At 44.1% G+C, this 27,589-nt stretch overlaps 1 protein-coding gene across 14 annotated transcripts; it reads left to right on the top strand.

The window, feature by feature from the left end:
* Positions 1-1,752: 1,752 nt before the first annotated feature.
* ZNF667 (zinc finger protein 667) lies at positions 1,753-27,505 on the top strand. Of its 14 annotated transcripts, none has more exons than XM_036832245.1 (7): positions 1,753-1,975; positions 7,777-8,027; positions 8,365-8,528; positions 13,364-13,455; positions 14,974-15,100; positions 16,403-16,495; positions 24,116-27,505. In XM_036832245.1, exons 4-7 carry the CDS (start codon positions 13,423-13,425, stop codon positions 25,693-25,695), a joined length of 1,833 nt encoding a protein of 610 aa, XP_036688140.1. In that variant the 5' UTR covers positions 1,753-1,975; positions 7,777-8,027; positions 8,365-8,528; positions 13,364-13,422; the 3' UTR covers positions 25,696-27,505. The 14 variants fall into 14 exon arrangements, with proteins under 14 accessions (XP_036688140.1, XP_036688146.1, XP_036688149.1 ...); XM_036832246.1 differs by lacking the exon at positions 1,753-1,975 and adding an exon at positions 2,341-2,385; XM_036832250.1 differs by lacking the exons at positions 1,753-1,975; positions 7,777-8,027 and adding exons at positions 2,560-2,623; positions 8,077-8,259 and having other exon boundaries at positions 8,368-8,528.
* Positions 27,506-27,589: the final 84 nt, after the last annotated feature.

The following is a 27,589-nucleotide window of genomic DNA, read 5'->3' as shown; positions in this document are numbered from 1 at the left end:
ACTTTTGACCAGGGACAGCAATCAGTTAAGTGCTAACTGCTAGAAGTGGTGGTGGTAGAAATAGTAAAAGTCCTAATAATAGTACGGTTAGCTGCTATTTTGATTGTCACTACCTAGTCACAGAATTGGGAAACCAAAACTAGTTCTTCACACATTCACTCTTGATACCTACTCCCAGAAACTCACACACTCACAGGGTCATACACACAACCACAAGCCCTGGGTTCCCCCTACACATACCCTGATATTCTGATTTATAATAAGAAATACGTTCATCACCAGTTCCTGGCACAGAGCTCCCCAAACTCTTGGAATTTCCTTTGTGAGGAGCCAGATCAAGGTGTCTTTTGTTATGTTAATGAATGACTAGTAGGGGGTTGGTTGCCACGGGAACCAACCCAATTACTCAGCAGTTAGAACTTTCAGTTCCACCCCTAGACCTCCAGGGAGGGAAGAGGGGCTAGAGACTGAGTTCAATCACTAACGGCCAATGATTTAAGCAATCATGCCTAAGTAATGAAGCCTCCACAAAAACTCAGAAGGATGGAGTTCAGAGAGCTTCCGGGTTGGTGAACACATGGACACACTGGAAGAGTGGTAAGCGTGGAAGCCCCGTGCCCCTTCCCACACATATCTTGCCCTATGTATCTCTTCCATCTTTCCATTCCCGAGTTATATCCTTTTATAAAAATTGGTGGGTGATCTAGTAAGTGAAGTAAGTGAACATTTCTCTGAGTTCTGTGAGCTGCTCTAGCAAACTAATCAAACCCAAGGAGGGGGGTGGCAGTCATTGGAACCTCCGATCTATAGAGGGTCAGTCAGAGCACAGGTGATACCTGGACTTGTGACTGGCACCTGTGGGGGGTGGGGGCATCTTGGGGACCCAACCTTTAATTAACCTATGGGAATCTGCCTCTATCACCAGCTAGACAGTGTCAGAGTTGAGTTGAATTGTTAGGACTCCCAGCTGCTTTCAGAAAATTGCTTGATGGTGGGGGGAAAAAAATCCACACACCGGAATTGAAATCAGAATTATACATACACACACACCTCTAAAAACGCAAAACTGGATCACTACACACACACACACACACAGGTTTCCCATACGCTCATACACAACCACAAAAAGTGGGCCACACGCATACTTGTACAAACGCACACTTCCAGAAATGGTAGCTTCTACACACATTCACTATCTGCGGGTCCACAGACAACTACACAACCACAAAAAATGGGATCTACAGAGTCGGTATTTTAAGCTTTGTGGGCCAATTTCTGTGGCAACTGCTCAGCTCTGCATTGCGCAAAAACAGCCATACATGACACATCGAGGTGCACGAGCACACACATGCAAAATGAATTTACACACACACGTACAAAACCACAAAAACTGGGTTTGTCACACATGCAAAACACAAGGGTACACAACCACAAAAATCCGGTCACACGCGTTCACATCCTCACACATACACACAATAACACAACCTGGACCTCACACACATAAATGCACAATGACCACCCGGGACCCGCACGCCCAGACCTCAGGGGCAGTCTCACACCTCCCGTCTTCTCTCACAGACTCGCGGTCACCTCACACACCGCCACAGGAGGTCGCTCGCGTCCCCGCCTGGCCGACGCACAGCCGCGTCGCTACACGAGGCGGAAACGGGCCGCAGGGGCTCCTGGGAGATGTAGTCTGGGGCCTGGAAAGGCGCCGCGCAAAGGACTCTGGGGCTGTTCGTTCAGAGAAGGCGCAAGCGATATCCCACCCCTGGCCTGGAGCAACATCCCTTCGCCGCTCTCCTGGGTCCATTCGTGTCCGGGCCGGACAGATCGGAGCCAGCGCGGGCCGGGATCCGTCAACCTCACGATCCGGGCGTGGCTGTCCTGAACGGCGCCACGTCCCGGAGGCTTCTGGGAAGTGCAGCCTGAGCTCGCAGTGCGCATGCGCGAGCGCGTGCGTTACGGTCCGCGGGTGAGCGTGGCGCCAAACCTCTCTGAGCTCCAGGGGCAAAGGGGAGGGTGTTGGGGCTAGAAGACCCCGGACGGGAACGTGTAGGTGTGGATGCTGGGGAGGCTGGGTTTGGTTGCAGGGGTCAAGGAAGGGCCTCAGCACCTGAAAACACCTACGTGATTTTATAAGGACAGCAACAAGTGAGGCCCTGGGAAGCGCTAGGCGGCCCTTGCGCGTGCGCGCGGCGCAGCGTGTTCCGAGGGCTGGTGCAGGGGCGGGGCCTCGGGCGGGCAAGCGAGCGGCGATGACCCCAAGAGCGGCTCCGAGTGCGCGAGCGCGCCTGCGTACGCCGGCGTGTGTGTGTGTGTGTGTGTGGGGGGGGGGGGGGGGCGGGGCTTCAGGTCTGTGCCTGTGGAAAGGTCCCGGGAGAGGTGAGTAAGCGCCTGCGCACCGCGTGGCTTTGTTTAGGGGCGGGGCCTCTCGCTCTTGTGGACGCCTGGGGGCGGGGCCGCGGCTCGCCGACGTGTCTCGCGCATGAAGGGGCGGGGCCAGCCAGTGCCGACCGAGTGCCGCGGAGGGGAGTGCGCAGGCGCGGGGAGCGCGGGGAGCGCGCTGTGCCTGCGCAGTTGCAGGGGTGGGCGCCGCCGGGACGCGACCCTGGAGGGCCGGGTGAGTGTGGCTGTGGGTGTGCGCCCACGGCTGCCTGGAATTTTCTGCCCGTGACCGCCTGTGGGGTTTTGTCTGGTTGTGTGGTGACGGAGTGTGAGGTGAGGGACTGTGTTTGAAGCGTGTGGTGGCGTCGCTGTGTTGTGAGAGGAGAGCGGGTTGTGGCGTTTCTGCGTGTGTCTGTGACGGAGCCAGCCGTGTGGTGACGGGGACGTGCTTCAGGACCATGTTCGTATTTCACCGCAAGGTCTGTGGTGTTTATGTGAGGAAGAGGTGACTGCGCCTGTGGGAGGGGGGCCGGGAGTGGGTATGTGAGTGTGGCTGCGAGAATTTATGTTGTTGAAGCGCGTTCGTGTGTGTGTGTGTGTGACCGACTGATGTAGGTGGCCGTTTATCGCCGTCTGGAGTGGCTGCGTGGTTTGACCGGGTGGCTGTATGACTGAGCTTCAGTGGCTTTGCGGTTGTGAGTGTGTGGTAGTGTGCGACTGCGCTGTCGAGGTGTATCTCTCCCGGTAAGCGTGGAAGGAGGATCCCTGTGGGGAGGATTCTGAGCGGCTTTACGGGCGTACAGGCTCCTGGCAAGGAAGTATGTGTGCGGTTGTGGGAGGCTTTCCTTCTCGGTAAAACAGGATAACAACACCGGCGTCAGTTTTGGGAAAATTATGTAAATGGGGTAACGTAGTGAAATACCCCGTACCGAGCTTGGCGCTCACCAAGCCCTGTGTAGGTGCTGGGTGTTTGTTGGAGTGCTGGTGGTCGTTTTTCGTTGCCCCCGTGCAGAGGTAGGAGCGCGGTGGTGAACGCTGGAGAAATTTGCATCTCTGAACTTGAGACTGAGCAGTCCTCCTCAGAGCTGGGGATCTGACCTCTTCTAGCTGAGAAGCGGTGCCCCAGTAGCCCAGCTGCGCCTTGTTGTCTGTTATTGAGTTCGTGCATTTGAAGGGAGGGCAGTGTCTGCCCTGGTCTCTGGGACCTGAGGCTGCGTATGGTTGTGTGTCTGCTTCCTAACCAGTGTAGCTTGGGGGACTCTGGGACTTCTGGTTCCATCACTCAGTAGTTGTGTGACTTTGGGAGAGGTCACTTAAATTGCTGACCCTCAGTTTCACCTGCAAAATGGGGATAATAATAGTACCAATCTTAGGCCTGTGGTGAGCGTTAAGTAGAACAGTGCCTGACACAAGTAAGCAACGAATAAATGCTAATTGCTTTATTATTAACGTAATAACCCCAAGGATTCCACACCCAGAGAATAAAATCCACAGGAAGAAAAGCAAGAAGTGGAGCCTCAGAGAAAAAGTTGCAGGTTAAGAGATAAAGTAATCCTAAAGGCTAAATTGAGCTTAGGTTCAGAATTTTCTAGTCGGGGTCCTAGGAGGGCACGAACAGAGGGTCTTCCTTGATGGAGGTATCCCTAGGGAGCCTGTGGGGTCAAGACCCAAGCACTCAAGAGTTAATTTCTTTCATTCTGAGAAGCCCACTGGTCAAGACCCAGTGGCAGGGACTGAGGAGGAGTATCTCCTGATAACACAGCAGTCTGGAGACATCTCCGTGTCTAGACCAGGGTTTCTCAGCCTTGGCACTTTGGGTTTTTTTTAATGAATTTATTTATTATTTATTTATTTATTATTTTTGGCTGCGTTGGGTCTGCGTTGCTGTGCATGGACTTTCTCTAGTTGCGGCGCGTTGGGGCTTCTGTTTGTTGCGGTGCGCGGGCTTTTCTCATTGTAGTGGCTTCTCGTTGCGGAGCATGGGCTCTAGGCGCGCGGGCTTTCAGTAGTTGTGGCTTGCGGGCTCTAGAGCACAGGCTCAGTAGTTGTGGTGCACAGGCTTAGTTGCTCCGCGGCGTGTGGGACCTTCCCGGATCAGGGTTCGAACCCGTGTCGCCTGCATTGGCAGGCGGATTCTTAACCACTGCGCCACCAGGGAAGCCCCAGCCTTGGCACTTTGGATGCTTTGGGGCAGATAATTGAGAGACAGGGGAGAGCTGTCCTATATATTGTCGGATGTTTAGAATTATTCCTGTTCTCTACCCCCCAGATGCCAGTAGCATACCCCTGCTGCCCCAGTTTTAACAAGCAGAAGTGTCTCCAGACACAGCCTGGTATCCCCTGGAGAACAAAATCACCCCAGTTGAGAACCACTGGTGTACAGGACCATGATGAGGGCACACCATGAACATTTTCAGGGTGTGAGGGTGGGGAGGAGAGCAAGGGGGCTGGATGAGAGAAGTGATAAAGGGATAATGTTTCTGAGATGAGAAGGGTGTCCAAAGCCTGCAACCTGGGTAGGCTCTGAGAGGCACTCATTCATTCAGTAGTCAGATGCCTGCCATGGGCCAAGCACCTTGCTAGTGAGGATGGGCTAGGTTTCTACTCATTGGAGCTTGCATTTAGTAGAGAGATGAAATTAAATTTATAACAGGTGGCAGTAATTATTTTGAAAAGGAAAGCAGGGTGAAGGGATTACAGGGTGACAGTGGGTGCTGTTTTCAGTGTCGACACCCAGGCTTCCTATGGGCATCTCAGTCAACTCCAAAGCCAAGAATGGCCACCATCAATGACTCCTTGGAATCCTTTGATCCGAGAATCTAAGGGTTTGGCTTTGAGCTTATCAAAGACTTTTCTCCTCCCCAGTGCTGAGGTCTGGACTCTTAACAGGGAGAGGTCAGATCTCCAGGCCTCGACTGAGGCTTGTAGACTGGGGCATTAGTTCTAAACTATGGCCTTGCGTATAATTTAGAAATCTTAAAAGATAAAAATAAGACATGCCTGGACTCCATCCCCAGAGATTCTGACTTTATGGTCCTGGCATGGGGCCCAGCCATCAGTATTTATTAAAAAGCTCCCAAGAGATTCCTGTGTACAAACAGGGTTGAGAGCTACAGCTGTGAGAGTTTGTGGGCTCCCCTGGGGCTTCTCAGAATGAAAGAAATTAATTCTGAGTGCTTTCAATATCTTATCAAAGGCAGTCCCGACAGCTGCACTTCCCTGCAATAGGGACATTCCTAGCCCCATCCTACAAGTGAGGAAATCAGATCTGTTCCCATGCCAGCAGAGAACGGGCAGGTCTGACATTCAGATGCAAAGCCTATGTTTTCTGCTATAGCTGGTCTTGGGTCTTTGGAGAAAGTACCTTTCTATATCCCCGGCCTCTGGGGCTGGCAGGTTTAGGATAGAGGTGATCTTAAAATACTAGATAGGTGGTATAGCAAAAACAAACTCTGGCTGAACGGAAGCAATGTGTGGGTGCATTAATGGCTGGCTTTCAGGTATGTCAGGACCCACCCCCAACTCAACACCCGGCGCAGGCCCCCAGGATCACAGGGGTGCTGTGCCCCGAGGGGAGGCATGGCCACTGTCCAGTAACTCTTTTTATTTTAATTTATTTATTAGTATTATTATTTTTTGGCTGCATTGGGTCTTCATTGCTGCACACGGGCTTTCTCTAGCTGCGGCGATCGGGGGCCAGTCTTCATTGTGGTGCATGGGCCCCTCATCGCTGTGGCCTTTCCTGTTGCGGAGCACCGGGCTCCAGGCGTGAGGACCTCAGCAGTTGTAGCAGCGGTCTCTAGAGTGCAGGCTCAGCAGTTGTGGCGCACGGGCCCAGTTGCTTCACGGCATGTGGGATCCTCCCGGACCAGGGCTCGAACCCGTGTCCCCTGCACTGGCAGGCGGATTCCTAACCATTGTGCCACCAGGAAAGTCCCTCCAGTAACTCTTTAAGCTTGTTCTCATCCAGGTTCTAGCCATCCTTACCTTAGGAGCAGGAATTTAGCTTTGTGCTAAATTGCAAAGCCCCTTCCCTCCCTAAGGTCTGGGGCTCGGAAGAGAGGCCAGGCTTACAGCGCTGCCCTGAGGTGGTGTGGGATCCAGCCTCCTTATTTGTGGTGGTGGTGGTGGTGTTTTGAAAAGGTAATTATATATATGATACAGAACGCCAAAGCGTAGATAGGGAAAAGTGAGTTTTGAGTTTCCAAGCCTAGTGACCCAGTTCCCTTCTTCAGGGACAATCACTGCTACCAGCTTCTTTATTTCCCTTCCAGAACTTGTCTGTTCCTTTTCAAACTCATGTATTCGTATCCTGTATTTTGTTTTTTTCTAAGCATTTTCTCTATACCTTTATTCTCCTCATTACACCATATCTTGGAGATCATTTCACACAGTACATGTAGAGCAGATTTCTCAGCCTCAGCACAGTTGACATTTTGGGCCAGATTGTCCTTTGCTCTGGGTGCTGTCCTGTGTATTATAGGATGTTTAGAAGTATCCCTGGCCTCCACCCATTAGATCCCAGGAGCACCCCCCACCCCCAAATTGGGACAACCACAGATGTCCCAGACATTGCAAGTGTCCCCCAGGGGCAAAATTGCCCCCAGTAAAGAACCTCTGAGGTAGTGCTGCCTTGTTCCTTTTAAGGACTACACGGTGTCTCATATGTGCGTGTAACATTCACTGATTTTCTTATTGATGGGCAGTTGTTTCCAATCTCTTGATAGGAGTAGTAATTGTAATAGGGAAGAACCTTTGTATTCTTTTTTTTTTTTTTTTTGGCTGCACTGTGAGGCATGTGGGATCTTAGTTCCCCCGACCAGGGGTCGAACCTGTGCCCCTTGCAGTGGAAGCGCAGAGTCCTAACCACTGGACTGCCAGGGAAACCCCAGAACCTTTGTATTCTATTACAAGTTAGTCACTAAAGGGATGTTGCCTATAAGCTTGAATTACACATAATGGGGTTCTCTGGGAAACCCTGCCTCCCAGGTAATGAGCATTAAGCTAAAATACCTTTGTTTAGCCCATAGGAAACATCCTGACCAAACCCACCTGTGAATGACTGCAGGAAGGAAGAAATTAACACATCCCCTCTGAAATGTTTGACTTTTTTCCCTCCCTTTTAGTATAAAAAAATCTTGAATTCTAACTCAGGAAAGATGATTCTTTGGGACGTGAGTCATCATCATCTCCGTCTGCTGGCTTTCCAAATAAAGTCACTGTTCCTCGCCCCAACAGCTCGTCTCTCGATTGACTGGCCTGTCGTAGGGCGAGCACTATGAGATTGGACTCAGTAACATAATGATAATAAAAAAAACTAACATTTGTTTAGCACTGGCACTGCTCTAAGCGTGTTACATGTTTTCATTCATTTAATTTTCACAACAGCCCTGTGGAGTCATCGTTGTTATTTGCCTCACTTGGCTGTTGAGGAAGCTCAGGCCCAGAGAAGACAGGGAGCATGTCTGAGGTCACACAGGTAGCGGGTGGCAGAGTTGGAAGCTGAACCCAGACAGCCTGGCTCCAGATGGATGCCCTTCCCTGTGGGACTGTACTGCCTCTTCCTGCAGACCCTGTCATTTTACACGCACGAGGACGCCTGAAGACAGATACCAGAAATGCGGTTACTGGGTTAAAGGGTATGTGCACCTTCGCTCTTAAAGATATTGTTAATTTCTCTCCAACCAGCACTGTGTGAGAATTCTTACTTCAGCCCTCTTAGTGTCCGGCTTCCTTGGTGATGCGTGGTGTATACTGAATTAGAAAGGAAAAGGAAGGCAAGAAATAACCGTGTGCCTGTTGCTGAAGATATCTCATGTAAACTTTTTAACAGCTAAGGGTGAAGCAGGTTTTGTTTACCCCATTGCACAGGTGAGCAGACAGGCTTTGTGTAGCTCTCCCACAGCCAGTAATTGGCAGAAGCAAGCTTTGAATCCAGAATTATCTAATATCAAACTGCTGTTCTTTCCTCCCCAGCAGTGCTGAGTTCCTTGGAGAAAATTATTTTGTGGACAAGAATCGTGCTCCTTCACCTTGGGGTGCGTGCCAAGGGCAAACCGCCGTGAGAAACCACAGGATGGATGCGTTGCCACTTCCTGGAGCAATCCATTTGACTTGAGGAATCAGAGGGGAAGACTCTGGTAAAGGATTTAAAACATGATTTTATATTAACACAGACTCAGATTTATCATGATGTAGGATGCAAAAGTTATATGGATGTTTCAGAACAAAACAGAAGATTCCAAGAGTTTTATGTTATGGGGCAGCTGCATTGGGGTGTTCTCAGGCCACAGAGCTAGCCATTAACCCTCCTCTACTGTGCAGGGACATTAGTCAAAAGTTCTCAGAGGCCACGTGTCAGTGAAGTGCTGGAGCTGGCTCGCCCCACCTCACACGAACCCGTTGTGCACACCTCTCCCCAGTTCCATGTTCAGTGACATCAGTTTGATATATTACAGTGGGCCCTGGTGGGAGTATGTACACCATGGAAATTGGCAGACAGTACAAATTACCCAGCACATCACTGTCCCAAGGTTGAATACAGAGAGAATTCAGGCATCCAGGATTCTTTGTCACCATTTTCTACACAAGGGAAGCCTTGCTCAGCACAGAGAATTGAAGGCAGGCCACTCGGTTTGTCACTGAGCAACAACTCCTCAACCTTAATGTGGTCTGCTCCAAAGCTCCCCAAGTGCTGTGGCACTCTGATGTAACAAAGGTGAATATTTCGTAACTGTGGTGCCACATTGACACCTCCCGAACCCTGCCAGAGAAGACAGTGGGAGTATTTGCTGTGTAGACCCTTAATCCTGCTCCAAGAGGGCAGACTGTGCTGCGTGTGGATGGGGCTTAAACCCAGGTTTCATCACTTAAAGCTCTGAGATATTGGGCAGGTCTTCTTCCCTCTTTCATCCTCAAAATGGAAACTGGAACCCATGTGGTCAGTTTGCTCTAGAGGTGAAATCATATAATGCATATAAATATCCAGTACAGCTCTCAGTCTCATACTTACTATTTTTTTTAATTTTTAAATTTTTATTGGGGTATAGTTGATTTACAGTGTTGTGATAGTTTCAGGTGTACAGCAAAGTGAGTCAGTTATACATATATCCACTCTTTTTCAGATTCTTTTCCCATATAGGTCATTACAGGGTATTGAGTAGAGTTCCCTGTGCTGTACAGTAGGTCCTTATTATCTCATACTTATTATTAACTGGGAGGCGTTGTTGTCACCGGGGGTTGAGCACATTTAACATGCACACACCTGAGGGCTCCCCCAGAGCCTGTGAACAGAGGGACAGCAGGCTGTTCGGAACAGAAGGCTCACAGCCCACAGCACTGGCCCATGCCGCACTGGTAGCGGCAGTCACGGTCAACGCAGCCGCCTCGATGACTGTCTTGCCTGCTCCTCACAGCAGCAGCCCTTCACCTTCCTTTTGCAGACGTAAAGGATCGAGGGAAGGACCCAGGAAGGTTCGGTGTCTCGCCCAAGGTCACACAGCTACACACAGGAATGTTGGTCAACTCACAGCGTGCAGCGGAGAACAGGAGGTGAAGGCAAAGGCGGATGTAGTAATGATAGAATTAGTTCCCCGCGTGATGAAGTGGCACCTACGGCATGTCCAGGAGGCCCCTACCCCAGCTAAGGGGGCCAGGGAGGGCTCTTTGAAGATGTGATGGTAAAGGAAGTATTTACTACTGGGCCACTTAGTCACTCAGGTAGCGAATAGTTAGCCAGCCCCTTCCACGTGCCAGGTCCTGGTCCGGGGCACATGGGGCTTATGCTCACGTGGCTGGGACAGACTGTAAGCACCAGAAGCAAATCGCATAGTGCGTTAGCGAGGAGAACTGTGGAGAAAAGAGAAGTCAGAGCTGGGAAAGGGCGAGGTGGGGGGTGACGGATAGGAGGGTCAGAGGTAGGTTGCAGTAATAAATAGAATGGTTAGGGTGAGCCTCACAGAGAAGGTGAGGTTAGAACAAAGATTGAAGGGAATGAGGAACTGAGACAGGGGAAAGAGCATTGCAGGCGGAGTCCTGAGGCAGGACTGTGGCAGCTCATTCAGGGATTGGCAAGGAGGCCAGTGTGAGGAAGGGGAGAATTGTAAGACCTGAATTCATAGTTCATGGGAGGGAAAATAAGGCCAAATATTACATGTAGACTCTTACCTAATCCTCACAACAACTCCAGAAGTAGTTCTGTGTTGTCCCCATTTAACAGGGGAGGAAACTGGCACAGAGAGGCTAAGTAATTTGCCCAAGGTAACACAGCTAATAAAAATAGTCGTCAAGCCCAGGTGGTCCAACTTCAGAGTGAGGTGTTTAACACACACCAGGCCACCCAGCCCTTCCCTGTAACCCAGGTGAAGACAGGGCAGGGCTCCAAGCTCCTTCTGGACCTGTGAGTTTGAGTTAGGCAGGGCTGGTGTCCCACGGCTCCTTTCTGCCCTGTTGGAGTGACCTCATAGGCTAACCTCAGTGATCTCCAACCAGCCCCTTTCATCTGGCCTTAGCACATCCCTGAGATTCCTCTGAATTATGCATTTTTTTAGCACCAGGTCATTGACAGAAGAGAAGAAAAGCCCACTTACAGGGCACATGAATGGGAAGGAACAAATGGAAGGGTCACTGTATTTGTTTCCCATTGCTTTGGTGACAAATTACCACCAACTTAGTGGCTTCCAACAACACACCTTCATTCTCCTATGGTTCTGAAGGTCAGATGTCTGAAATGGTCTAGGCAGGGCCATGTTCCTTCTGGAGGCTCTGGGGAGAATGTGTGACCTTGCCCTTTACAGCTTCTAGATGCCACCTGCATTCCCTTCCTGCGTCTTCAAAACTGGTGGCACAGTGTATCCAGACCTTTTTCTCTCTGACTCTGCTTCCATCATCTTCTCTGTCTCTGACCTCCTGCCTCCCTCTCGTAAGGGCCTTGTGACCACATTGAGCCCACCTGGATAATCCAGGATCATCTCCCCACCTCAGCATCCTTCAATTCATCATATCTGCAAAGTTCCCATTTTGGCCTTTTTTAGACCCTGCCCTTTTCCAAAGACAAGAGGGCTTGGGACGACTGCTGTTAGAACTGTCGTCTGTGCTGTGGTTTCAACATAAAATGGTTGCACTCCGCCCCACTTTCAGCATGCCAGGAAGCATTCTGGACTGGTTACTAAGTCAGTCAGTAATTTTTACTGAGCACCGCTCTGCACAGGGCATGGTCTCAGACACGGGAGGAGAGAGTGAACAAAACAGTTAAGGTGTCTGCTCTCATGGAGCCCAAGTCACATGGGGGAGATGGTATCTGCATAAACAAGCCATTTTCAGGAAGCCGGGGGTACTGCACAGAAAATGGAGCAGTAGAATGGCGTAGACTCTACAGTATGAAGCAGTGCTGTCCTGTAGAAACATAATGCAGGCAGAATTTTTAATTTTCCAGAAGCCATATTGAAAAAGGTAAACAAATTAATTATTAAAGTTAATTTTAATAATACATTTTGTTTAACTCAATACGGTATATCTGAAATATTACCATTTTAATTCATAATCAATATAAACAATTACCAGTGAGATTTTTTTACATTCTTTTTTTCTTTTTTAACTGAGTCTTTAAAGTCAGGTGTGTCTTCTACATGTATAGTGCACCTCAATCCAGACACTTAATTGATCTGTATTTAAATTTTGTAAAATTTACCATTGGAAAAGTAGATTCACACACCCAAGTTGTTCCAAACATACTTAAAAGTTTTACAGTAACTGAATTAAGGATCAATTCTTAATTTTAGATTAATAATAAATTTTAATTCAGTGATTTTATTATTTATCATTTATTATGATTTTAATAATAAACAAATTGAAACAAAATTAAACAGTTTCTTATTTCCAGAACTCCATGTCTCAAGTGGCTGCTGGCATGTGTTGGGCAGCACAGGTATAGAGTGACCCAGGGTGATAGAGGGCCTCCTGTGGAGGTGATACTTGACATCTCACCTCTTTCTCTCCCACTAATGCACACCATTGAGATTACCCTTCTAGAGTTCTGCATAGCTATCTAATGAGTCCCTTCTCCAGCTGTTGCTTCCCCCCGCCCCTCCCCCACCACACACACCCAGTTCATTTGCCACAAAGCCGCTGAGAAAAAGTGTGTGAAATGTTAGGTCAGCCACATTATTCCTCTGCTCAGCCACCAGCCCCCCATGATGCCTTATCACGCTTAGGATGAATTCCAAACTGCTGCTCACCCCTTCGTGATCCGGCCCCTCCTGACCTCAGACACCTAGTCCACCACTGCCCGGCTCGCTCACTCTGCTTCAGCTCACCTGCCTTCTCACTTCCCTCCACATGCCAAGCATGTGCCTGCCGCAGGGCCCTTGCACCTGTTGTACCTCTACCCAGAATGCCCTTCTCCCAGTGCCCAGGTGGCTCACACTGCATTCACACCTCGGCTCAATGTTGCCTCTGAGAGGCCTTTCCCTGCCACCCCGTCACTCCATCCCCTGCTCGGGTCCTTTTTTTCCTGCATAACAGTGATCTCAGCTAACACTGTGTGTTTTTTTTGTTGTTGTTGTTGTTTTTTAACACTGTGTTCTATATGGACTTGTCTTCCCTGCTGGAATGTAAGGTACCTGGGAGCTGGTACCTCTCTGCTCTAACTCTGCTCTCTCCCCAGCACCGGGGACGGTGCCTGGCACCTGGTGAGCACTCCACAATTCCTTGTCAGATGGAAGAACAGGTGTCTGCCTGTCTCATTTGCCTCCTGATCTGGAGCCTCCTGAGGTCTTAAGAACAGATAGTGTTGGCTGTGGTCCCTCCCTGATCCTGAGAAGGGGCAGGAATGCTTCAGAAGATGTTCTGACCTCCCGCAATGTGCATGTCTGTGCACGTGTGTGTGACCAGGGTGTGGGGCCAGGGGATTCTTATCCTAGAGACCCTGGGACCACCCAGAAGGCCCAGTCGACTCATGACTTCTCTTCTCTCCCAGCCCCACCTCCTCAGCACTCTGCCCCTCTCCAAATTGAAACCCTCAAGGGGGAGGAAAGGATGCCTGCTGCACGTGGGAAATCCAAGTCCAAGGTAAGTAGTGGTTCCTCGTCCTTTGGGAAAGTTCCATCTTGTAAGAAACCATTTGCTTTCCTTCCACGGAAACATCCTTCCCCACGGAGACCAAACCAAGACATAGTCCCTGGTTTCCTTCCATCACCACCACCAGGCGTGGGAGCGTGAGAAGGGCTCCAGTGACCCAGGTAGCCACTCAGCGGCCCCCTGTCCTTTTTTCTCAGTGTGCACATGACCTTTCACCTATTCATTCAGCATCTCCAGGGTCTCTGCCTGTGCTGGGAGGAATACTCTCCCCAGAGAGAAGACCAGAGCCACCATGGTTTCTCGAGGTGGACATGAGTGCCCAGGTGGGACCTGCTGGGGCAGAGGAGGATTGGATGCTGTGCTCCAGAGTTAATCTCTTGATGTTGCTTTGTCTTTACATGTACCCCCCATTTTCACCAGGAGGACATCTCTCTAAGAGACTCCTCATAACCCTGTGTTCAGGTTGAGTTAGTCGGAGCCAGGCCAGTGAGCCAGCCTCCTGAAATAAGCACGTTTCAAGACTTTAGATGATCAAGTGATTTTCTACAATAAGCCTCTTCAGTGCAGTTTCTCATAATAGACACTTTTGCCCTCTAAGTTATGTGTATTCATTCCCTATTGCCACAAACTTGGCCATTCAAAACAGCACACATTTATTATCACACAGTTTGTGGCTTGGAGTTCAGACACAGCTTGGCTTAGCTGGATCCTCTGCTTTGGGTCTCACAAGGGTGAAATCAAGGTGTCAGCAGCTGTGGTCTCATCTGAAGCTCAGGGTCCTCTTCTGAACTCATCGGTTATTGGCAAAATTAGTTCCCCCTCCCGCTTTTCATGTGGCTCCCTTTATCCCGTCTTCAAACCAGCAACAACAGGTCACACCCCATTCATCCTTCACATCTCCCAGACTTCCCTTTCTGCTCTCCTCTTCCACCAGCTGGAGAAAATTCTTTGCTCTTAGGGGCTCCTGTGATGACATCGGGTCCACCTGGATAATCCAGGCTACTCTCCCTATTTTAAGGTCAACTGATGAGTAACCTTGATTACATCTGCAAATAAACTTTTGCCATGTATAACGCAGTCCCATGTGGTTGGGGACATGAATCAGAAGCCAGACTGCCCAAATTGAACCCCAGCTCCTTCATTTACAAGCTCTTAGATCTTCAGTAAGTCACCTCACATCTCTGGGCCTCAGTTTCCTCATCTGTAACGTTGCTGTGGTCCCCAGTCACTGGCTAACATGAGCCAGTACATGCAGAGTACTTAGAAAAATACCTTGTCTTTGTCAATGCTCCGTAAATCCAAGTTGACATGCTTTTTATGCAACAAAATCTTTATCATGTTGCATTGTGTTTTGTTTAATACACCTGCCCCTTTTGATCTCAGAACTGCAAATGTTTCCTTAATAGAATCCTGGCACCATGTATCTCCCATGTTTGGAAGTCTAACGTTTTCTCCAGCCATGTGGAAGCACAGGCCCACAGTGAAAGGACATGTGATTTTCCATTTCAGGCACCAGTCACATTTGGGGATTTGGCCATCTACTTCTCCCAGGAGGAGTGGGAATGGCTGAGCCCCATTCAGAAGGATCTGTATGAAGATGTCATGTTGGAAAACTACCAGAACCTGGTTTCTCTCGGTAAGGCTCTCCTGCTCCTGTAATCCACAGCTGGCCCATCGTGGGGCATGAATCAATCAGTCTAGTCAAGAAAACAGAAGCCACTCCAGTTTTTTGTTGTTGTTGTTTTAATGGCTTTATTTAGGTATAATTTACATATTATACAATTCACTCATATGCAGTATGCAATTCAGTGATTTTTTTAATGTATTTACAAAGTTGTGCATCCATTACCCTAGTCAATTTTAGAACATTTTCATTATCCCCAAAGGAAAGCCTATACCCATCATCAGTCGCTTTTTATTTCCCCCTGCCCACTAATCCCCCCAGATTAGGCAAACACTAATCCACTTTCTGTCTCTATGAATTTGCCTATTCTTGGCATTCCATAAACATGGAATCAAATATGTTGTCCTTTGTGTCTGGCTTCATTCACTTAAGGTAATATTTTTGATGTTCATCTACATGGTAGCGTGTATCAATACCTCATTCCTTTTTATGGCAAAATAATATTCCACATTTTGTTTATCCATTCACCAGTTGGTGGGCATTTGGCTTGTTTCCACTGTATGGCTGTTACAAATCTGCTGCTATGAATGTTCACATACAAATTTTTGTGTGGATGCATATTTTCATTTCTCTTGGGTATATACCTAGGAGTGGTATATGTTGGTCATATGGTAACTATATATGTAACCTTTTGAGGACACCTGGGTTCTTTTTAAGAGAAAAAATTTAAAGTATTGACTTAACAGGTACTATTAAAAGGTGAATATTAGACACACATGGTAACTGCAGGACACAGCCACCATCCTAGGGCTGGGAGGACAGAGGGAAGAGTTTAGAGTTTTTAGGACTTTGAGGAAGGGACTCAGACTTCTGAAGGAGAGGGGTGCGCTGCCTGGTTTATCCTCCTGAGGGCGCAAGATGAGGCTAGTTCTGGAAGTGCAGGGAAAAAAAAAGCATAAATTGAAACCGCCAGTACCCCTATTGGTGGATGCTGACACGGAGCAACTGGCACAGAAGTGTGGATTACAGCAGATCAGAGAACGGTGGGCTTGGGAGCAGAAAGGCAGTAGCTGAATAACCAGCCTCAGGAGTTTCTGGTCCAACTTTTCATGAAAATAGTTGGCTTTGTAGAGTTAGAAATGTATAACTCTGCTGGCTATGACTGAACTTTCATCCTTCTTCTTCTCCGCCTATCCTTTACATCCTCTGTGCTCCTCTTGCACTAATAAACTCCATTTTTGTTGACACAAAGCTTGGCTCTAACAGCTGTGGTGCCCACATCATGCTCAGTTCCAGTGTTTTTCCCGTGTGCAGGACTTTCCTTTCGGAGGCCAAATGTGATCACCTTATTGGAAAAAGGGAAAGCACCCTGGATGGTGGAGCCAGTGAAAAGACGCAGAGACTTGGGTGAGTGACAGAGAACCAAGGCTTAGAAGCTGGCATTCTCTGTAAGGGTGCCCTCCATCATGAGAGGGCAGCATCTTTAAGATAATAGTTGAGAGACACTTTCTCCACCTCAGAGGCCCCAGGCTTGTGCAGAAAACGCAAGTCTCTTCAGTATGAGCCACAAGAGGGAGAATAACCAACATTAAACAAGCTCCTTATTAGGTACTCATTTAAGTACAGGTTCCTCCCAACAACCCTATAAGGTAGGTAGTAGTATTATTCCTATTTTATAGATGAGGAAACTGAGGGCCAGAGAGGTTCGGTGACTTGCCCAAGGTCACCCAGCTAGGAAGTGGCAGCAGAGTTGGAGTTTGAACCCCAGCTTCCAGTTCCAGAAGCTCAGCTTTTAATAGCCTCATCCCCACCTATCCAGTCCCCTGCCTCAGCTTTCATATTTCCCTTCAGAGAAAGTGTGTTCTGATTTCTCTAATGATAGCATTTCAAATGATCAAACTTGCATCATTTTCTTCAATCCTTAAAAAAAAAATTAAAAATCTTTTCCATAACTGTTTATTTTGACTGCTTTTCAAGAACTCATTCCCTTTTCTCGTAGATTCCTCTTTGGTTGGTCAAGTTATGGGTTTTTAAAATTTTTTTGTGGTTTTTTTTTACAGATTTATGAGTTTATTTTTTGTGGTAAAAAGCACATAACGTTAAATTTACCATCTTAACCATTTTTAAATGTTCTGTTAAGTATATTCACATTGTTGACCAAGAGTTATCTAGAACTTTAATTTGCAATACTGAAACTCTGTACCCACTAAATACTAGTTCTTCCTACCTCTCCATTCAGCCCTTGGTATGATTTTGACTACTATGGATACTTCATATGAATGGAATCATGCAGTATTTGACTTTTTGTGACTGGCTTTTTTCTGCTTAGCATAATGTCATCAAGGTTTCATCCATGTTGTAGTATGTGACAGGATTTTCTTCTTTTTAAGGCTATATAATATTCCATTGTATGTATATACCACATTTTCTTTATCCATTCATCTGTCAATAGACATTTGGGTTGCTTCCCCTCTTAGCTATTGTGAATCATGCTGCAATGAACATGGGAGTACAGATATCTCTTTGAGATACTGATTTCAGTTCCTTTGGGTATGTACCCAGAGGTAGGATTGCTGGATCATATGGTAGTTATGTTTTTAATTTTCTGAATAACCTCCATACCATTTTCCACAGTGGCTGCACGATTTTTCATTTCCACCAATAGTACACAAGGATTCCAACTTCTGCTCATCCTCACTAGCACTTGTTATTTTTTTTTTTAAATATTTATTTATTTATTTATTTGGCTGCGCCAGGTCTTAGTTGTGGCACACGGGATCTTCGTTGCCGTTTGTGGGATCTTCGTAGCAGCACGCAGGTCTTATTTGTGGCATGTGGGTTCTTTTTAGTTGCAGCATGTGGGTTCTTCAGTTGCAGCATGCAGGCTCTTAGTTAAGGCATGTGGGATCTAGTTCCCTGACCAGGGATTGAATCGGGCCCCCCTGCATTGGGAGCATGGTGTTTTAACCACTGGACTACCAGGGAAGTCCTCTGGTTTTTTTTGATAGTGGCTATCCTTATGGTGTGAGGTGATATTGTGGGTTCAATTTGAACTTCCCTAATGATTAGTGATGTTGAGGATCTTTTTATGTGTTTATTGGCCATTTGTCTGTCTTGGAGAAATGTCTGTTCAAGTCCTTTGCCCATTTTTTTAACAGGGTTATTTGTCCTTTGTTTTTAAGTTGTAGGAGTTCTTTATATATTTTGCATGTTAATCCCTTATCAGATATATGATTTACAATACCCATAGGTTGCCTTTTCCCTGTTGTTTTCTTTGACATGCAAAAGTTAAGTTTGATGTAGTCTCATTTGTCAGTTTTTTCATTTTGTAGCATGTGCTTTTGATGCCATATCTAAGAAATCATTGCCAAATCCAATGTCCTGAAGCTTTTCCCCTATGTTTTCTTCTAGGAGTTTAATAGTTTTAGGTCTTACACTTAGGTCTTTAATCTATTTTGAGTTAATTTTTGTATATGGTGTATGGTAGGGGTCCAAGTTCATTTTTTGCATGTAGATACCCAGTTTTCCCAACACCATTTGTGGAAGAAACTGTTCTTTCCCCATTGTATAGTCTTGGCACCCTTGTTGAAAATCATTTGACCAGATTTGCAAGAGTTTATTTCTGGGCTCTCTATTCTCTTCCATTGGTCTACACATCTATCTTTATGCTACTACCACACCATCTTAATTATCAGGAAGTCTGAGCCCTCCTACTTCATTCCTCTCTTGCAAGATTGTTTTGGCTGTTCAGGGTCCCTTGAGATTCCATATGAATTTTAGGACTTTTTTCTATTTCTGCAAAAAAATGTTATTGAGATTTTGATAGGGATTGCATTGAATCTGTAGATAACTTTGAGTGGTATGGACAGTTTTACAATATTAAGTCTTCCAATCCAGAAGCACAGGATGTCTTTCCATTTATTTGTATCTTTTGATTTCTTTTAGCAATGTTTGTAGCTTTCAGTGTACAAGTCTTTCATCTCTTTAGTTAAACTTGTTCCTAAATATTTTATTCTTTTGATGCTATAATAAATAGGATTGTTTTCTCAGTTTCCTTTACGGAGTGGTCATGGTTAGTGTATAGAAACACAACTGATTTTCGGGTGTTGATTTTGTATCCTGCCACTTTACTGAATTCATTGATTGGTTCAAACAGTTTTTGGTGTGGAATTGAGGTAGTTCCTTCTATTCCTATTTTTTTGAGTGTTTTTATCATGTTAAATTTTGTCAAAAGCTTTTTCTGCATCAGTTGAGGTGATCATGTGGTTTTTGTCCTTTAATTTGTTAATGTGATAGACTACATTTATTTTCCCATATTGAACTATCCTTGCATTCCAGGTATAAATCCCACTGGCTCATGTGTATGATCCTTTTAATGTGCTGTTGAATCTGGTTTGCTAGTATTTTGTTTAGGATTTTTGCATCAGTATTTATCCAGGGATATTGGTCTGTAGTTTTACTTTGTTGTGATGTCTCTGGTTTTGGCGTTAAGGTAATGATGGCCTTATACAATGAGTTAGTAAGTATTCCCCCTGCTTCTGTCCTCTGAAAGAGATTATGGAGAATCGGAATGATTTCTTCCTTAAATGTTTGGTAGGATTCACTAGTGAACACATAATGGGCCTGGTACTTTTTGTTTTTGAAGTTTATTAATTACTGATTCAGTTTTTTAAATAGATATATGCCTATTCACATCATCTTTTTCTTGTGTGAGTTTTGGCAAATTATGTTTTTTAAGGAATTGATCAATTTCATCTAGATTATCAGATTTGTGGGCATAGAATTGTTCAGTTTTCTTTTATTATACTTTTAATTTCCATGGAATATGTAGTGATGTCCCCTCTTTGATTTCTGATATTAATTTGTGTCTTCTCTCTCTTTCTTAGTTAGTCTAGCTAGAGACTTAACAATTTTACTGGTTTTCAAAGAACCATCTTTTTATTTCATTGTATTTCTCTATTAATTTCCTGTTTTCATTTTCAATGATTTGCTCTAATTCTTTTTTTTCTTCTTACTTTGGATTTAATTTGCTCTTTTTCTAGTTTCCTAGGGGGGAAACTTACATTTTTGACTTTAGGTTTTTGTCCTTTTCTATTATATGCATCCAGTGCTATAAATTTCCCTCTAAGCACTACTTTCAGTGCATCCCACACATTTTGATAAGTTGTGTTTCCATTTTCATTTAATTCAAAGTATTTTAAAATTTCTCTTGAGATTTCTTCTTTGACCCATGTGTTATTTAGAAGTGTGCTGTATAATCTCCACGTATTTGGGGATTTTCGAGTCATCTTTTTGTTAGTGATTTCCAATTTAATTCCATTGTGGTTTGAGAGCAGACACTGTATGATTTCTATTCTTTTAAACTTGTTAAGGTGTGTTTTATGACCCAGAGTATGGTCTGTCTTGGTGCATGTTCCATGTGAGCTTGAGAATAATGTTAATTCTGCTGTTGGATGAAATACTCTATAGGCGTCAATTATATCCAGTTGAATGGTGGTGTGGTTGAGTTCCATTATGTCCTTACTGATTTTCTGCCTGCTGGATATGTCCATTTATGAGAGGAGGGTGTTGAAGTCTCCAACTCTGATAGTGGATTCATCTATTTCTCCTTGTGGTTCTATCACTTTTTGTCTCATGTAGTTTGATGCTCTGTTGTTAGGTACATACATGTTAAGAATTATTATGTCTTCCTAAAGAATTGACCCCTTTATCATTATGTAATACCCCTCTTTATCCATGATAACTTTCCATGTTTTTAAGCCTGCTCTGTCTAGAATTAATATAACTACTTCTGTTGTCTTTTATTTTATTTATTTATTTATTTATTTATGGCTGTGTTGGGTCTTCGTTTCTGTGCGAGGGCTTTCTCCAGTTGCAGCAAGTGGGGGCCACTCTTCATCGCGGTGCGCAGGCCTGTCGCTATCGTGGCCTCTCTTGTTGCGGAGCACAGGCTCCAGATGCGCAGGCTCAGCAGTTGTGGCTTATGGGCCTAGTCGCTCCGCGGCATGTGGGATCTTCCCAGACCAGGGCTCGAACGCGTGTCCCCTGCATTGGCAGGCAGATTCTCAACCACTGCGCCACCAGGGAAGCCCTGTTGTCTTTTGATTAGTGTCAGCTTGGTCTACTTTTCTCCATTCATTTACTCTTAATCCATATGTGTCTCCATATCTAAAGTGGGTTTCTTATAGACAGCATACAGGTGGGTCATGTTTTTTATGCACTCTGAAAAATCTCTTAATTGATGCATTTAGACCATTGACATTTAAAGTGATTATTGATGTAGTTGAATTTATATCTACCATTTTGTTACTGTATTCTATTTGTTACCTTTATTTTTTGTTCTGTTTTTGTCTTCCACTCTTTTCTGCCTTTTGTGATTTTAAATGAACATTTCATATGATTCTATTTTCTATCCTTAGCATACTTTCTTTTTTTATACTTTTTTTTTTTTACTTTTTAAACTCTTTTTAGTGGTTGCCTTAGAGCTTACAATACACATTTACAGTTAATCCATGTCCACTTTTAAATAACACTGTACCACTTTATGGATAGCATGAGTACCTTAAAATAATGCTAACTCCTTCCTCCCATCCCCTCTATCATTGCTGTCATTTACTTCACTTATATATAAGTATACATTAGCATACACACACACATAAGATAAATACATAAGCATATGTAATCAAATACATTGTTGCTATCATTATTTTGAATAAACTGTTATCTGTTAGACTAATCAAAAATAATAAAAGGGGTTTTTTTTGCCTTCATTTATTCCTTCTTCAGTGCTCTTCCTTTCTGTATGTAGATCTGAGTTTCTGACTTACATTATTTTCCTTCTCTCCAAAGGACCTCTTTAACATTTCTTGCAAGGCACGTGTACTGGCAACAAGTTCTCACAATATTTGTTTATATGAGAAAGTCTTTCTCTTTCACTTTTGCAGGAAATTTTCACAAGGTACAGACTACTAGATTGGTGGGGTTTTTTCCTCAGCAATTTAAATATTTCATGCCACTCTCTTCTTGCTTGCATGGTTTCTGAGAGGTTGAATGTAAATCTAATCTTTGTTCCTCTGTAGGTGGGATCTTTTTTCCCTCTGGCTTCTTTCAGGAATTTTCCTTTGATACTCTGCAGTTTAAAAATGATATGCCTAGGTATAGGTTTCCTAACATTTATCCTGTTTTGTGTTCTTTGAGCAGCTTAGATATGTAATTTAGTGTCTGACATTAATTTGGGGAAGTTTTCAGTCATTGTTCTTTTTTCTCTTTCTTCTCCTCTGGTATTTCTATTACAGATATGTTATTTTTTTTGTAATTGTTCCAGTCTTTGGATATTTTGTTCTGTTGTTTCAGTCTTTGTTCTCTATGCTTTCCAGGTTTTGAGGATTTTATTGATAAATTCTTTAACTCGCAGAATCTTCCCTCAGCTGTGTCAGTTCTACCAAAAAGCCCATCAAAGGCATTCTTCATTTCTGCTTAAGTGTTTTTGATCTCTTGACATTTCATTTTGGTTCTTCCTTAGGATTTCCATCTTTCTGCTTACATTGCCCATCTCTTCTAATATGCTGTATACTTTATCCACTAGAGCCCTTAGCATATTAAACATACTTGTTTAAAATTTCTGACCTGATAAGTCAAACATCCCTGCCATATTTGAATCTGGTTTTGATGCTTGCTTTGTCTCTTCAAGTTGTGTTTTTTGCCTTTTGGTATGTCTTCTAATTATTTCTTGATAGTCAGCCATGATATACCATTTAAAAGGAACTGCTCTAAATAGGCCTTTAGTGATGTGATGGTGAGGTGGGGGAGGGGAGAAGTCTTTAGTCTTATGATTAGGTTTTCAGTCTTTTAGTGAGACTTCTCTGGATTGTGACCATCACAAGTGATTCTGTTTTTCCCTCCCACATTAGGTGGGACAAGCTGGCTAGAGCCAGGTGGAGTTGGATATTTTCCTTCCCCAGGTCAATTAAGCTCTGATAATACCTCAGCCTGGTAGGCTCTGGTTACCTACCTAGTGTCCCCTGAGGGCAGGCCTTGTTAAGAGGAACAGACTGATCTGGCATATTTCAAAATGATTCCTTTTCCCCACCCCCTGGAGGCAGCCCAAGAGAATTTTTCTCCTATATTTAAGGTGAGAATCTGATCAAACTCCTAAAGGTAAATCTCGCCATATTGTGTGGGCTGCTTTGACTAGGTCCCCCTGGAGTTTTTAACTCTCAGAGTTGTTGGCACTGAGCCTCCAACAGTTCATTAATTATAGTTCAGGTTTTCCTGCCCCAGCACAGGTTCCCGTGGTGGTTGTGCTTGTGAGTCTCTGCTCCAGTAAGCTTCAGTTTGTCTCTCCAGTCTTGGAGGAAGTGGTTCGCCCTGTGCCCTCCCCTCTATAATGGATCTAAGAAGAGTTGTAGGACAAAATGGTGACTTCCAAACTTTTACATGAGGAGCCAGAAACCAGAAGTCAAGTTTGGTTTTTTTTAAGATTCGATTTTAATAATACATTTTAAAAATTTACAACTTTATTGAGCCACATACTGTAAAATTCATCCATATTAAGTGTATAATTCAGTAGTTTTTGCTAAATTTACCAAGTTGTACCACCATCGCCATAAACCAGTTTTAGAACAGTTTTGTCACCTCAGTAAGATCCCTCATGCCCATTTACAGATAATCCCCATTCCCACCTTCAGCCACAGGCAACCAGTAATTTACCTTCTGTCTGTATTTTACCTTCTGCCTTTTCTGGACATTTCCTATAATAAAACTACATTCATCTACTGAACAATTTATGGAGTTTAATGTGGTATATGGTATACATTTATTCTCTAAATAAAACCTTTATTTATTAATTTCCAATTGTGCTTCCCTGAATTTCAGTTATTAAATGTTTCTATAAAGCCCTTACTGTGTTAAAACTATAATAAGACACTAAAAAGTTATTCTGATTATCATCGTTATTATGATAATGATTGCAAATAGCTTTATTTTTCTAGCACAGGAAAACAAATTGAATTTCTTGATGTCTTTCAGACTTAGGGTCTAAATGTGAGACCAAGAAGTTATCTCCATATCAGTGCAACAAATCTGGGCAAAGCATCTATCAGAAACCAGTTTCTGCACCACAAAAAGTTCCCACAGGAAAGAGAGGCTGCAAGAAAAATTCAGTCCTAATAAAACCCAAGAAAGTGCATTCAAAGAAGAAATCTCTAAAATGTAACTACTGTGGGAAATTCTTTAGTCAAAGCTTAGCTCTTAAACTTCATCAGAACTCTCATACTGGAGAGAAGCCTTATGAATGCAGTAATTGTAGAAAAGCTTTCAGACAGATCTCATCCCTTATTCTTCATCAAAAAATTCACAATGGAAGGAGAAGCTATGAATGTGATAAATGTGGGGAAAGCTTCATTCAAAGAACAACCCTTATTTTACATGGGAAAAGTCATGATGAAAAGGAAATCTTTGACTGTGGGAAGGCCTTGAGTCAATGCCAATCTCTCAGTATACATCAGAAAATCCACCTTGTCCAAAATGTCTACCAGTGCAGAAAATGTGAGAAAGCCTTCATTCGAATGTCATCTTTTTTACTTCATAAGAAAATTCACAATGGAAAGAAAATACATAAATGCAATAAATGTGGGAGAGGGTTCGGTAAGAAATCAGTCCTTGTTATACATAAAAGAATTCATACTGGAGAGAAGACTCATGAAAGTGAGAAGGCCTTAAGTCAGAGTTTACAGCAGAGAAGTCACCGTATAGAGAATCCTTATAAATGCAGAAAATGTGGGAAATCCTTTAATAGGATTTCATCCATTATGCTTCATCAGAGAATTCACGCTTCAAAGAAACCCTACAAATGTGATAAATGTGAGAAGATCTTCACGCGGCTTTCAACCCTTACTCTACATCTAAGAATTCATAATAGAGAGAAACTATACAGATGTAATAAATGTGAGAAGGTCTGCAACCGGCATTCGTCCCTTATTCAACATCAGAAAGTTCATACAAAGAAAAAGAAACTGTTTGAATGTAAGGAATGTGGGAAGATGTTTTCTGGAACTGCCAACCTTAAAATACATCAAAACATTCATTCTGAAGAGAAACCTTTCAAATGCAATAAATGTAGTAAAGTTTTTGGCCGCCAATCATTTCTTATTGAACATCAGAGAATCCATACTGGAGAAAAACCCTATCAGTGTGAGGAATGCGGGAAAGCCTTCAGTCACCGAATATCTCTTACTCGACATAAGAGAATTCATACTGAAGATAGACCCTATGAATGTGATCAGTGTGGGAAGGCCTTCAGTCAGAGTGCACACCTAGCCCAACATGAAAGAATTCACACTGGAGAGAAACCATATACATGCAAAACGTGTGGGAAGGCCTTTAGCCAACGCACATCCCTTATTCTACATGAAAGAAGTCATACTGGAGAGAAACCCTATGAATGTAATGAATGTGGGAAGGCATTTAGCAGTGGCTCAGATCTTATTCGGCATCAGAGAAGTCATTCTTCAGAGAAACCCTATGAGTGTAGTAAATGTGGGAAGGCATATAGTCGGAGCTCATCCTTGATTCGACATCAGAATACACATTCTGAGGAAAAGGCTTAAGATTGTTTTAAATATGTAAAAGCTAAGAGGGAGGCTAGCAAAGTAGCAGAGACAGAGGCATGGGAAAATGCATTTGTCTATAACATAAATTGTGTAAAAATGGGACAGTTTAATGATGTGTCCCACTTTGAAAGCCAAAGAGCAAAAGTCATTGGTGATTTTGACCTGAGGTTTTGAAATCAACTGAGGCAGTGACTTTATCATAGTTCTTTGTTTCAAAATAGCAAGCTCAGATGATTGGATCAGTCATTTTTAATGAAGAACATTCTTCATTTGATAAAAATAACTGATACTTTATTTCCAATGTAATTTTAAAGCTATTTCATTGGTTATGTACAACAAAGTGAATTGTAAATCCATTTTTCTGGATGGAGCTGTGAGCCTGATTTAAGGTCATGTGAAGAAAGAGTTTGAGTTTGTCCCTTAGAACTAAAAGTATCACACAGACGGGATTTCCTCACAAACCAGGGTGCCGTTTTCAGCTGACAGAAACTTCTGGTTGAGAATAAAGAAGATTGAGTAAAGATAGCACTCATAATTGTGTGGAGCAATAGAGTCATTACCATACTGTCTCTATGGATATGAAGACGTATGATCTTAATGGTGTGAAAAATCTAACAAGCCTGGGACAAGCTAATGGGGGGGGAAAAAAACCAGGATGTACTGAACAATGAGGAGCTGCAGAACAAGGAGAAATCATTTGTTACTGTTTTGTTTGAAAATGAATTTATATTTACATGAATAAACATTGGTATTTTCACGTGAAAACACTGGTGTGCAACAAATGATTGGTGGAGAATGGGAAGTCATGGACTGAATGTGTCCTCCCAAAATTTCATTTGTTAAAACCCTAACCCCCAATGTGATTGTATTTGGAATTGAGGCCTTTGGGAGATAATAAGGGTTAGATGAGGTCATGAGGGTGGGGCCCTCATAATAGGATTAGTGTTTTTAAAGAAGAAACACCAGAGACCTCTGCCATGTGAGGACACAGCAAGAAGGTGGCTATCTGCAAGCCGAGAAACTAGCCCTCACCAGTATCCAACCTTGTGGCATCCTGATCTCAGACTTTCAGCCTCCAAAACTGTGAGAAATTTTGTTTACATTACCCAGTCTATGGTATTTTGTTATGGCAACCTAAACTGACTAATACTTGGGAAAAACCCTGCATTTATGCGCCAGGCTCTTTCATGTCAGCTGTTCACCATATATATAATAGTTTCCAGTGCTTCTTTCCAGTTTGTGCAAAATGTGTAAGAAATAAAATCAGAATTCTTTTTTGGAATTGGGTTATATACAGTTGGAGTCTTCTGTGTGCGTTTTTCTATTGCAAAAGCTACTTTTGAAAGCACCTGTATCTAAGACAACTTTGTGAAATGTTTGACCACATGGATTAGGTCCCTCTAACTTTGACCACAGCTGAGAAGACAACAACTGGATTTGTGAAGGGAGCATGCATGTAGGATAATAGAACAATTTTCCATTTGAACTTGTCATATCAGTCTGCAAGATCAGCATAAAAAATCAACACTTCAAGCAAATGGATGAGCAAACAGCATAGAGAAGGCTCATGGAGGGGCATGTCTTTTCTCCCTATCGTTCTATACACACACCCCTCTACTTAGTTAAGTCCTCTGTCTATCTGCCATAGAGGTTGGTTCCAAATCAATGGTCACAAACCTAATATGTACTAATAAGACACTGTTCTTGTCTGCAGGCATTTACAGTTTAGGGAATACAGGATATTTAAATATGGAAGCATATAAGGTACACAGGTAATATAGAGGATGATGAACTCCATGGTGATGGATCACTTTTGGAGACAGCGATAGTATTAAAGGGAGAATAGATATTTACTAGGCACACAAAAGTTGGGAGGCTATTGAAGGCAAGA

This window comes from Balaenoptera musculus, chromosome 19 (genome assembly GCF_009873245.2).
Source record: "Balaenoptera musculus isolate JJ_BM4_2016_0621 chromosome 19, mBalMus1.pri.v3, whole genome shotgun sequence".
NCBI lineage: Eukaryota > Metazoa > Chordata > Mammalia > Artiodactyla > Balaenopteridae > Balaenoptera > Balaenoptera musculus.
This window is presented reverse-complemented; position numbering and strand designations above follow the sequence as displayed.

What these genes read in the sequence shown, in the direction of transcription:
- ZNF667 (XM_036832251.1), top strand. Translation starts at nt 13,423, where the DNA reads ATGCCTGCTGCACGTGGGAAATCCAAGTCCAAG. An exon ending in GTGGGAAATCCAAGTCCAAG is followed by an intron (nt 13,456 to 14,973) that starts GTAAGTAGTGGT and finishes TTTCCATTTCAG; the next exon opens with GCACCAGTCACATTTGGGGA. An exon ending in CCAGAACCTGGTTTCTCTCG is followed by an intron (nt 15,101 to 16,402) that starts GTAAGGCTCTCC and finishes TCCCGTGTGCAG; the next exon opens with GACTTTCCTTTCGGAGGCCA.